Here is a 13,836-nt window from a genome sequence, read left to right as displayed (position 1 = left end):
AACTGAAGCATCATCATTTTCTGTCAGATATTTATGACTAAGATTGTCGGCGCTGTGTAGCTGATGGACAGTACTGTTGCACAAAGTCACCAATACATACCCCCCTGCAATAAACAGTGGCGATAATCAGAATCAGGTGATAATCTGTTTGTGAAGCAACAGAGAACCAATGTGTGAGATGTTTGAATGTTATTTGAGCCTGTCTAAACATATGTGCAGTATCCTAGGATACAGTATTTCCTAGGATATATATTGTGTATTTCCTAAAAAAATAAAAAATAAAAAAACAGTACTAGGTAAATACTGAATAGTAAACAAAAAATCGGGTATACAGTGCTAAGAAAAAGTTGGTGAACCCCAAGGATTTTCACATGTTTCCAACCTAAAGTGTTAGATCTTAATCTAAGTCCTAACAATAGATAAATATAACCTGATTAAACCTGATTAAACAATGACACAAAAATATGATACTTTTTCAATATTTATTCATCCACAAATGATTCAACATTCAATATCTATGTTTGAAAAAGTATGTGCACCTTTAGATTCAGTAACTGTTGGCACCCCCTTGAGCAGCAGTGACTTCAAATAAGCATTTCTTGTAACTGTTGTTCAGTCTCTCACATCGGTTTTGAGGAATTTTGACCCATCCCACCTTACAGAACTACTTCAACTCATTGACATTTGAGGGCTTCCTTACATGGACAGCTCGCTTGAGGTCCTGCCACAACATTTCAATGGGGTTTAGGTCCAGACTTTGACTAGGCCATTCTAAAACATGCAATGTCTTCTTCTGCAGTATTCTTTTGTAGATCTGCTTGTATGTTGAGGACTGTCTTGCTGCATGACCCGCTTTAGGTTTCATTTCCGTCCAGGTCCTGAGGCAGTAAAGCAGCCCCAAACCATCACACTCCCACCACCATGCTTGATGGTTGGGATGAGGTTCTTCTGTTTAAACACAGTGTTTGGTTTTCGCCAGACATAACATTTCTCTTTGAGGCCAAAAAGTTCTACCTTTGACTCGTCTGTCCAGAGAACATTGTCTCAGAAGTCTTGTGGATCATCTATGTACTCTTTGGTGAACTTCAGACAGGCAGCAATGTTCTTTTTAGAGAGCAGTGGTTTCCTCCTGGCTATCCTTCCATGAACACCATTCTTGTTCAGTCTTATTCTGATAATTGAGTCACGAACACTCATATTAGTCAAGGTGAGAGTGGCCTGCAGATACTTGGATGTTACTCTGGGGCTCTTTGTGACTTCCTTGATAATTTTCTGGTTTGTTCTTGGAGAGATTTTGGTAGGACGACCACTCCGGGGTAGAGTGACTGTGGTCTTGAACTTTCTCCATTTGAAGACTGTCTGTCTACTGATCTGTCTGACAGTGGATTGGTGGGGCCCTAAATCCTTAGAAATGGTTTTGTAACCCTTTCTAAACTGATGAGCATTAACTGTTTTTACGAGGTCATCAGAGATTTCTTTTGATCGTGGCATGACGTGTTTCCACATACCTGTGTGGTAAATCCCAAACTCACAAAGTTTCTGATCTTTCTATAGGTTGGGGCCTCCCAAACTCATCCCTGAAGATTTACCTAATTATTTAAACACCTGATTCTAATTATCCCCTTAATTGAGCTGATAAAACCAGGGGTTCACTTACTTTTTAATCTTAATTACTCATTGTTTGTCTAATTTATACATCATTTTGTTTCAAAAGACATGGAATTGGTTAATATAAACCCTATTGGATATTTAATGGTTTTGGTTCAAGAAGAGTATCATGGTAAAACTGGAATTTCCATAATTATCATTGGGGTTCACAAAGTTTTTTCTCAGCACTGTAAATCAGTAAAAACTGAGGTTCAGTTAAAAAAAACAAAAACCTGTAATTCTTTGGTAAAGTTCAGAAATAAACCGGAAATGTGGAACACTAAGTATACCTAACCTGGGTAAAGGGCACTTGCATCTGTGGCCTCTACCTGAGCTTTCATCTACACAGTACATCCAACATGTAATATTGGCAGTCTTCTGTAATCTTCAATAACATGGATATGGCCCATCTACTGCACTTGCTCTTGTCTGATGGTGACATTGAATTGCATCTGTCAAAAAATACTTAGGCAACATTAATTAACAGAATGACAAAGATTTTAATTCTTCTTATTAATTTCCCAGGTAACACTGCCTGAGCACTCGCCACCTGGCAACTCAGTTGTCACGGTAACCGCTACTGACCAAGACTCTGGCAACAACGGGAAGATCACCTACAGGGTGATGTCATCAACCAGGGGCGGCTTTTACATAGACCCGAGTAATGGTATGGACATTTATTTATTTATGCTGTCTCTTAAACACACTTGCCTTTTCCCCTCAAATAATAAATCTAAAGCTTTCATCTTTCAGCTCATGCACAAACTCCCTCCCTTCCTGTTTTGAATTCACAAAGCTTTAACACTAGTAATTTTTAAGTCAGTTCATTCTTAGACTGCCGTAAAAGAAGCCAACATCCGTCTAGCGTAGTTTAAAGAACATCAAACAACATTTGTTATACAAGAATACAATTTTAAAAAAAATAGACTCAACATGCATTATTGCAACAATGAGGTTCACATCCAGAAAAATGAAAAGTATTTTAATTAGGCCACAAGAGACATATTGCTCATTAAAATGTTTGCCTTTATTTGAAAATTAGATGACAGTCTACTCAGGGATAACAATATAGACATTTATGAGTGTCATTTTACTTTTTTTTTTTAGCACTGTTATGCAGGAATATGCATACTTATAAACAGCTTTACTTCTCCGACACAGAATGTCGACCAGATATGTTGTTGAAGGAGTGCCCTTTTTAACATGTTGTCTTGCCCCTATTACTGTATTGAGAAACCATGTAAATTAGCTCAAATGCATATATTTTTAGTTAAGGATATCCATGTTTAATAATCAACACAGCCTTGCCTAAGGACACAACCTCTTTGTAAACCCTTTCAGATGGATATGTAATTAAAATCCATACAGTCTGATCTGCCTTGCCATCTTTACCAGACCTTTCAGCCATGTTAATATACAAATGGTTGTCAGTACCCTATCATTTGGAGACTTCCCTCTGTTGTAAGGGGGTCCATTGAATTATCTTGCAAATCATTTTGAAATCATAATAAAAATTATATTTATTTACCTGCAGGTACCCTGTTTATATCTCAGAGGGCAGAATTTGACCCTGAAAAGCCCTCCGTGAGTGTGGTGATCGAAGCACGGGATGGTGGAACACCAGCTCTGTCATCCAACACTACAGTTCAAGTGCAGGTTTCAGATGTCAATGACAATGCACCACTCTTCAAACAATCAGAGTACAAAGCCACCATCTCGGAGGACCTGTTGCCAGGCTCCACAATTCTGACAATTGAGGCAGTGGACAGCGACCTCTCACGGGAGAACTGTGGCTTTGACTTTGCCATTGCCAGCGGGAACCCTGGGAATGCCTTCCAGATTGAGAGCAGTGTCCGCTTCCTGGAGGGACAGGGTTTTCAGACAGTGGGGACACTCATACTGGTGGAGCATCTGGATTTTGAGACCATGTCAAGGTACAATTTGAGTATAGTAGCCTCAGACCGAGGGGTCCCCCAAAGAAGCTCAAGTGTGCCTGCTGTAATTACCATTACCGACTCTAATGACAATCCCCCCTCCTTTGGACATACAGAATACAACGTGGTGCTGAGCGAAGGAGCAGCAGCCGGTACCGAGCTCTTGCGATTATCTGCCAATGATCCAGACTCCGCTCCCAATGCTGTGATCCGCTATGTCATCAGCTCAGGGGATGAAGATGAGCTGTTTGGAATGGATGAGTGGACGGGAGCACTCAGGCTCCTGCGGCCACTGGATCGTGAAGCCAAGGCTTCTCACATAGTTATTGTCCAAGCTTCAGATGGGCAGGGGCAGTTTGCCCTGGCTCCAGTGAGTGTGGAAGTCAAAGACATTAACGACAATAAGCCCTACTTCCCCTTGGAGACACTGACAGCCAGCATACGAGAAAACCAGCCGCTTGATTCTCTGGTCACTGTCCTGCATGCTATTGATTTTGACGCTGGTGTCTATGGCCAGGTACGCTACTACATGGTCGACCAAACCGGGCAGGGAAAGGACTCCTTTTCAGTTAATCAGGCCTCAGGAGAGGTGAGAGCCAAGCTGACCTTTGATTTCGAGAAGGACAACACCTTCCAGTTCGTAGCACTGGCTTTGGACACTGGCAACTATTCAGCCACTGTGACTGTGCAAGTGCTGGTGACTGGAGAGGATGAATATGATCCAGTTTTTGTCTCACAAGCTTACTCATTTGAAGTGCCAGAGGGAGCCACAAAAGGCCAGAGCATTGGGCAAGTGTTAGCTAAAGATGAAGATGCTGGTGCAGACGGAATTGTGCTCTACACATTTTCTAATGGCTCACCTTATTTTGGTGTCAATAAAACCACAGGGGTGATCTACCTGAAGATGGACAGTCAAAGTCGCCATAGTGGGGTACGATCAAAGAGAGACACACGGCAGATGAACCTTGAAATAGATGCCCATAGCCCGTTACCAACTTCTCGCATTACCACTGCCCAAGTCAACATTGATGTCACGCACACTTCTTTCGGACTGCCCCCTGAGTTCAACTTTTTTTTGGTCATTGTCATAGCAGCTTCCCTTGCGGCCATCGTGATCCTAGCAGTGATTGCTGTGGCCTTGTTTGTGGTAAGATCTAGGCAAAAGAAAAAGGAGGAAAATGACAATGCCAACATTGCCTCATCTGGCACTGCCATGCAGAAACTTGATGAAGCCCACTTAACAGGCAGAGAGAGGATTTACCACCAGGCTCTGCCCGGATATACAAGCGAGCAAACCTCAGGCATAGGTGGCACAGGTGGAGGAGCATACACAAGGGGAGGATCCCTTGATCCCTCACACTCCAGTGGACGTGGCTCAGCAGAAGCCGCAGAGGATGATGAAATACGAATGATCAACGAGTATCCACGGGTATCTAGCATATCCTCCTCCATGCAGGACCACCTCTCAACACGGGGACCTGATTCTGGGATCCAGCAGGATGCAGACCAGCTTTCAGACATCTCCTGTGAACCAGGAATGGAGGCAGGGCAGTGGTACAAGGGGAAGAAAATTGGCAACCTCAGTGGAACACTATTACCTGGACAGCATCCCATTTACAGAGATGAGGGTGGGGGGTACCTGGGGGTTGGGCGGGGACTAAATATTTCACACCCTAAGGATTATGCCTTCCCTGAGGATGGCAAGCCTTCAGTGGATGGCTCCCTCACAGCTATTGTGGCCAGTGACGAAGAGCTTAGGGGCAGCTACAACTGGGACTACCTGCTGGACTGGTGCCCGCAATTCCAACCCCTGGCCAGTGTCTTTACAGAGATAGCTCGGCTCAAGGATGAAACTGCTCCCCCCAACCCCAGAAGACCCTTTCAGCCCAAAGCAAAGACAGATCCCAAACCAAGAATAGATCCGCCACCTCTTATCACTTCTGTGGCACACCCGGGGGCCAAATCGGTGCCTCCAAAACCAGCCATTGGACGGACCTTTCCTCACCTGGCTTCTCTCCGCCGTTCCCCCATCAGCCATGAGGGCTCCATATCATCAGCAGCCATGTCCCCTAGCTTCTCCCCCTCCCTCTCCCCACTGGCAGCCCGATCACCTGCTGTCTCCCCCTTCGGTGTTACCCAAGGGCCCTCAGCCTCCGTGATTAGTACCACTGAACACTCTCTAGACCACCCAAGTGAAGCAGAGATGAGAATTTAACTCACTGAACACAGCTGTTGCTTGACGGGGAACCTTCTGTGAAATGCATTTTTTGAGTGTACATTTGAGGATGGACATACAGTGGAGTTATCTCTCAAGTCTGATAACTTTGAGGGTTAAGTTGAAACTGCTTGATAACAAGGGCATACTTTAATTAGTAGGCCTTTGGATACAAAAAAAAAAAAAACAATTGAAAACCTTGTAGTATTGAAACTCAATCTGTAAATATTGTTTGGTGTTGAGAAGTCAAACATTCCGATATTCTGTGGTCAGTTTCCCATTAATATTAAGGATCCTTTTGTAAGGGTATACTAGTCTTTCTTTGAACAAGACTGTGTAATGTATTTCTCTGGATTTCTCCTCCGGTTCCTTTTGCCTCACCAATATTGACCAGCACTGGACAATATATTCTCTAAGCCAGTACACCCAAAAACAAAAAGGATTCATAAATGACTGGTTTGGTGAGTGTTCTGCGCCTGCCAAATATTTTGTTAGGGACAAAGGTTGTTAAATGGCCCATGTCTGCCAGCCAGCACTTTGAACCAGAATTAGGCCTGTCAGTGTTTAATTGACCTGTATTTCAATTGTTGGAAGTATTATGTAATGGTATTTGTTTTAATGCTTGGTCCCCTGGACCACCTGAAAGTGTGAATGTTATTGTATGTCAAACAACTAGACCTTTCAACTGTGACAGATTTTACTTGGTAATTAAACTCAAACTGATTCTTAGGGGTGTTACTAGGTTTATGGTGCTTCCCATTGTGGATACCTTCCAAACTTAGCCTGAAACTGATCTGAATCCCTGGATATAAGCTGGTTGTGAGGTATAGTTTGTGTGTTCCTCACTGGCTGGCCAGGAGGCTGAGAGTATGTGGTTCTTAATAGAGGCTGGGAGGTCGGAAAATGTTTAAGCTTTAATGCTGTTATGGAGAACTTAATGGCTCTCCATACCTCATTTTGTTTTACAACATCACAGTTTAGAAGAAGAGCTGTGCTACAGAGGCCAGAAGATATCAGAAACTATCAAATACTGAGCAGCACCTAAAAACTAAATACTCTTTTGTTTAGGCTTTTTATTATTAATTTTTAAAAAGACGTTTGTTTCAGACTACAGTGTGGCATCACCTTTTGTCAAGGGAGGCCATTGTCTTGTTACAGTATAAAGGTATGAATGTATTGTACAGCCAGAATAACAATTCGTGCATATGTTTAATTCAGAGACTGATGTTGTTTGTGTCTGTGGATGATTAGAAAACTCCTTTTTGTTGTTACATTAATAAATATTTATAAAATACTGCTCGCTAAACCTGAATGAACAAATGGAATTATTGAGATGTGGAAGTATCAGGAATCTCTTGCTCTCTTCGGAGACAATGTTTTGATTATTTACCCCTGACAATCCAAAACCAATATGGCTGCCATGTAAAAGGGGAAAATGACAGCCTGGCTATGAAAGGGGCAGCGGTACTGGAAGAGGAAATTACATTCTGGTCCTGACTTCAGGTTCAATAACGTCTGTCAGCAGTGCTGACCATACTTAATTTATAGACTTTTTCTTACTAAATAATTGTATGTATAGTTTTGGTTAGTTTCTTTTTGTTGTTGTTGCAGTACAACATTGCAGTAATGTGTGTTTGATTTATATTAATATTCTGCACAGTGTTTGTGGGGATTTTGCTTTTCTCTTTGTCTCTCCTTGATTCTTGTCTTGTACTCTCTAGTTCTGGCTTTGACTATCATTTACTGTCAAAAAAGAAGAGTGGAAATATATAGTTTTATTCTCATACGTGGAAGCAGAAACCTCAAAACTTCCTAACTTTTTCCCATATCAGGGCCAACTTTACTTACAAAACAAGAGCAGAGAGTGATAAAAACAATATTTTACCATATAGAAAAAAGTGGATAGAATTCATAACTTATGAAATAAGCAATTGAAAGCAGTGCTTAACACTTTTATAAGATAAAAATCAAGCACACATGTACAGTATACAAAAAACTGGAAGATGCCTTAACTGATGGACAGCACTCAGTGGTGGGTAATGTTTTGTGCACTTGATATGTACAATTACCCTTGTATGATGAAGCGCTGCACTAGAGTTTTTAAGCAGCTGATAGGTTAAAGGATCATTTGGAAATAATACATTGGTGAAAACTGAAAAAAGTAGGTTGTTTGTTACTGTGATGCAACTTGGCAATTCTGAAATGTCCTTCAGTTATAGTCTTCAAAGTATTTATTTATCTGAAAGGTGAAAAGGATCACAAAACTCTCCACTCCAACATCCTATAGACTTCCGTGATGCCTTTTGGTCTCCTCCCTTTGGAGAGGGCTAAGCAATACGTTTTCTAACATAATCAATAATAAAAAATAATAATCAGGGTTGTGGAACCACAAGGAGGTCATGTAACTCTTGTTTAAGAAACACACCCTGCTAGATCTGTGCTTATAGGAACCATATGTTACAGAAAAAGTCAGAATGGGGTCAATCTGAAGTTTTACCGGTAAATGTCAGCATTTACCAAATGAGGTGGTAAATGACCGAAATTATGAAGAAATAAAGCTTTTTGGACATTTATCAGTTAATTTTATGGTTTTCCGAAGCATATTGGTAAATGTAGGTATATAATCGAAGAATCTATTTATTACTGCATATAAATTGTCAATTAACAAAATAATCATTACATTGAAGAATATATTTATTTCTGCATACACATTTTCTAGTAACAAAGTAGTAAATAATGAGCTTACAGTAATGCACAATTGAGCAATTTAAACTAGTTCAACATGGTACTGAACAATATTATGATCCACTTATGCATAACAACCAACATTCTGGTAAATTTGCATATAAAACACAATTTGGGATTTCATAACTGCTCCTCATACTACACTGCATCCAATTCTATTGAGCCAAAGGCTGCCTTGAATTAACTCTCATTTCCCATCTGTAAATATGGGCTGCCACATCTGCCAAGTTCCCAGCTTTGTTCACATCATAGCCATTCTTCTAGTCCCTCAGTGTTACCGCTGGGACAGTCTACCTCCTCTTATTTAGGGTATATTTTATGGTATTGGCAATTGATGTGGGTTGACTGACACTTCCCCAATTTGAAATTTATGCTTGATCAGTCTTGAATGGATCACCAGAGTCAAAAGACCCCTTTTTGATTCCAGGAGCATTGTGTGTTACCCTAGATCACAGTGTTAAAAACTGTTTTTAGTATTTGTAGCTGAAAATATTTTATATAAATGTAATGTAATTGTTTATCATGCAGGTCAACACAAAATAAAAACAATATTTAATCTGGACTTTTATTGCAGGAATAAGGCACCTAAGATTCTGCTATTCTGCAGTTTAAGTGCATTATAGTGTTGTACAGGGTTAGAAAATCTAATGTGCGTAACTATGAATCACTAACATGTGAATGATCTGAAAGTTATTAGGAATGAGTTAACATGGCTGCAGTTTCTGGTTACCAAGATTTTAGCTACCATTGGCACTGAAACGGCAGATAGTTATTACTTAAGTATGCCATAAAATAAAGTATGTAATTATCATTGTAACTAATTCATCAAAAACACCAGACCTTTGGAATGAAAAAGTTTATTTAAATAAAATGTAGATTTGTTAGTTTGGAGTTGAGCAGACTGAAATACTTAATTTTATGAATTAAACAAACCACACGCCTTAAGCCTGTAAAATCTTGAAATAACATTTAAAAGAAAAAAACAAGATTGCATTCTCATTGGCTTTGGTATAAAATTGATATTGTCAAGTTTGAATCAATGGAAATCAGAGCCCAATGTACAGTACATGATGAACAACTTTTCACTGAACACAATTATAATTCCTGAAAGATTTGAACTGCCCGTGAACATTTGTAACTCAAGCCATGAAGTAAATAATTTGGGTTATACAATGTCACGCAAAGCTTGAATAGAATTGTTTATGGTGTAATTTAGCATTTTCATAAAACTAACCAGTTAAAATGAATAACTCATGGCCTTTAGAGGTCTGTGCAAAGATTTGATCTTTTATGCACTTTAGCTCATGTTAAATTTTTAGTGGGCACATTGTGGTATGGCAGAAATGGGGAAGAGGAGACATAGAGATGACAAACTAAAAAACAGGAAAATAATTTTGTTTAGCAAGGAAACAACAGGTGCAGACAACATGTAGTTAATATGACAATAATTTACAGTTTCTTATACTGTAGATTATGTAAATACAAATTAAAAACTGTTTACAGGAAGCTCACATTATAACCCAAGCCTACTGAAACAGCAACTGTCATACAGTGATTATATATACTGTATAAATATTTTTTTATATAGAATTGAATATGTTGCCTTCCTAATCTGGTCTCAGTCTCACAGCTACTATGCTTACTCAATGTAGAGGCTTTTGTGTACATCAACCTCTTGCTCGAAGCACATGTGCTAAGCACCAAACCACGTGGTTGATAATTGAACACTAAGGTAAATCAAATAAGTGATTTAGAGCTGACTTAAAGCTGTTTCATATAAAAGACTTGTCTTTACAACTTAGTTCTGCATTCAGAACCTTTATTTACAAATTAGCACCATAAGCAAAAACTGATTTCTAGCTTTCTGTTTATAAGACCATCATATTCAATATGCGACAAGGGAAAATGTATTCCATGTTTAATTACCTAGATTCTGTGTTAGAGATCGAGTTCCAGCTATGCCTTTTTATACATCTAAAGGTTTAATAAAACTACAATATACAGTGGAAACTGTTTATTATATTTGTTTGTTGTTGGCTTAAAATTAGTTAAAACCCATTTTAATGATGTGATCCTGGACCCTAGCATTCTAGTATTCTCTACATTTTTTATGTATTCTTGAAGTTGCATGTTGTCTTGGACATTTGTATGTAGCCATCTGTTTTCTGGCACAGATACTCCAAGACTCTGCCTGTGGACTTTATACTTGAGCACAGAAGTGCCAATGTTTCTTTTTGTTGCCAATTTTTATAACAAATTCCTTAATAAACTTGATGGAAGTGTTTGTAAAAAAAACATGGTCTGTTCTTTTCTTTTTGTATATCTAGTGAGACCCAGTAGTCAGAGTACATAAACTCACTTTTTTTTACTGCTGTATCATAGAAAACACCAGTCAAAATATTTAAAAGGATGGCAATGAAACAACATGCAATGTGTTTGACACTAAACAAAAGCAAGATATTACTGAATATGCAAATAAACACAGACAGACAAATCAATATGAGGTAACAGTCAGGTACCCTTCCAGCAATAATATAAATACTCTTGACAAGTTTAATAATCTCAGGTTTCGGGCAATCAGAAAAATACTCATTTTTAAATAAACTAAACTGCAATATATGTACATGTATTACTGTTTTTGTAAACATTGAATGCTCATTAGTACAAACCATTGCTATGTTCCCCCCAGCTGTTCGGATGAACGGGCTTCTACTGTATGTTATTCTTAGTTATTTTTAACTGTTATTGAAATGGGGGGGGGGGTGAGTGGGGGCTCATGCATTGATACATTAATATTGTAAAGTTTTCATGTTTAGGAAGTAGTACTCAGGGAGATGGTGTGAATTCTCAAAATGTTTGTTTTATTGAAACTACAGAGAATTCCTATCGGGCTGGAATTCATAGCACCAAACTAAGAACCCTATGTTTTAGTCTTGGCATTTTCACTGCATATTATCTCCAGTCGCACCCACAAGCTATTTCAGTTTTTATTTTTAATTAATTGTGGGGTAGATACATTTTTTTTTTTTAATTCCAGGCTATAAGGCAACAATAGATGAACATTTTGAAAGGGGGTGTAGACTTTCTATAGTCACTGTATATATATTGGATGTACCCATTTGAACATTACAGCTTTGGAAGGTCGTTTGATGTCTACTCGATAGGCTACAGGAGAAATCTTGTCAGTAATTTTGTAACATCCATTCCAACTTGGCAAGAGTTTCTTAACCTTTTTAGTTAGTTTAGTATAACTGAACTAATACACCAAATCACCAACTTGGTGTTCTTTAGATGTAGCTTTCCTATCATAGTAAGTTTTGTGTCCTACAACAGTCCTTTCCAAATTCTGTTGTGCTAAAGCAAAGGTCTCTTGCAAATGCTCTTTCAAGTGTGTAATATATTTAAAAACAGACATTGCATTTACTAAATTGACATCCCCTTGTACAGTATACAACAAAAGCATTTCAAAGGGTGTAATTTTAGTAGAACATTAGGTCTAGACCTTATTGCCATTAAAACTAAAGGCAATTTCCTATTCCAATCTTTGCCTGAAGTAGAAATGAACTTCTTTAGGACAGATACTATAGTTTGGTTAGATCTCTCAACCTGCCCATTACCTTCAGGGTGATATGAAATATGTACTTTTTGTTTTACTCTTAAAGTTAGCCACAAATTCTCAATGTCTTGAGCTGTGAAGTGTGATCCCCTGTCAGATGCAATCTTGAAAGATAAGCCCCATCTTGAAAACACATGATTTACTAACAGTAGTGCCGTAGTTTCTGCTGTGTTGTTTCGTGCTAGCAAACATTCGACCCATTTTGTGAAACAGGTTACTGTTAGTAAATACTTGTTTCCCCTGGAGGACCCTGTTATAGGTCCAATCCAATCTATCTGAATGACCATTCCTTTGGTTTGTAGTGCTGCTCTATGTCTGGCAGTAGGGGGTTGAAACTGACAACAAATCATTCATCCTTTCACATAATTTACAATATCATCTTACATGTTTGGCAAATAAGCTGTTTAAGAGATTCATAAGTGTTCTTATCTCCCTTATGACCTCCACAAGGTTCATCATGTGTGTGCTGTAACATTATTCCTCGATGTCCTATAGGGACAACCTATTTTGGGGTACCAGTTTTATCAATTTGGACCAATAAGTCTTTATGTAATTGAAACTTACTTTTTTGACTATACATGATTTTAAATCATTATCTTGTTGTAGATCATCATCAGGAATAATGTTATTCACAGGATCAGAAATAAACCTATATGTTTTATGTTTGGTAGCATCATCCTGTTGCATTTGTATTGAATCAAAATCCAGTCTCTCCGTATATAGATGAGTGTGGCAGGAAATGGCATTGCGGTGACGTCAGACCAGAAGGAAGCAGAGACAAAAACAAAGGTACGGTACAATGGTGCTTCCGCCGTTTTATTTTTAACACAAAAATAAATAAAATATTTAAACAAAAATAAACACTTGCTCATAGAGCAAAATAAAAGGTTTTAAAAAAATAAATTACAAACACCAAACAAAAGAATAAACTCCAGGTCAGCCTGGACAAATTGCCTTCACTGTACCTGTACATTTCACTTTCATCACCTCTCGCTCTCATGTTCTCCACTTCTCCAACACACCCGGAGTGTAGAGAGCTGCAGATATTTATGCAGGTGGCCATCTCCCGATTAGCAACAAATTAATCATTTAATTAATTCAGGAGATGGCCACCTTCTGCACAAGTTTTATAATGTGGATGGGGCTTCCCATCCACGCTGCAAAACAATAACAAAACTAAACACAGCTATGCTGTCATACAATAAATAATAAATAAACAAAACCCACAGCGGTTCGTCGTCATCTATATATAAACAAATATAATACACAGTACGAAAAACAAATAAACAAATACAAAATAACAGAGGGGCAGAGGGGGAGACCCCGTTCTAAAAATAAATACTGTACATGGCTGCTCATTCTGTTACAATGAGTTACTGTTTCCTGCTTAGTTTTGGCTGCTTGGTGTCGGGTAGTTACCTTATTTCAGAATTTCTACTAGTAGGACATTCCCAAAATTCACTAGAATTTACTCCTTCATTGGCTAGGAGATCAGCCAAATCATTACCCTGTTTGTCTGTTCCAGGACTTATGGAACGACTTTTTCCAGTAAATATTCAAACCATATTCTGAAACTAAACTGTCTATGGCTTAAATTATTTCTAAATTAGACATACGTTTATGTTTAGAAGTTTGCATGCCATTTACTCTCCAAACAGGTAAGCATGACAAAAAGATCT

The 13,836-nt window shown here is 38.7% G+C and overlaps 1 protein-coding gene across 1 annotated transcript in view; it reads left to right on the top strand.

Moving 5' to 3' along the window:
- LOC121327739 (protocadherin-16-like) overlaps positions 1–10,815 on the top strand; it is a 168,918-nt gene extending 158,103 nt beyond the window's left edge. Inside the window, exons 20-21 of the mRNA XM_041271922.1 lie at positions 2,173–2,314; positions 3,182–10,815. Coding sequence (XP_041127856.1) covers positions 2,173–2,314; positions 3,182–5,796 — 2,757 coding nt within the window. The 3' untranslated portion in view covers positions 5,797–10,815. The remainder of the gene's footprint in view (positions 1–2,172; positions 2,315–3,181) is intronic.
- Positions 10,816–13,836: the final 3,021 nt, after the last annotated feature.

Source organism: Polyodon spathula, chromosome 15 (genome assembly GCF_017654505.1).
Source record: "Polyodon spathula isolate WHYD16114869_AA chromosome 15, ASM1765450v1, whole genome shotgun sequence".
Classification (NCBI taxonomy): domain Eukaryota; kingdom Metazoa; phylum Chordata; class Actinopteri; order Acipenseriformes; family Polyodontidae; genus Polyodon; species Polyodon spathula.
Note: the sequence above shows the minus strand (reverse complement) of the source record. Positions and strands in the feature narration are given on the sequence as shown.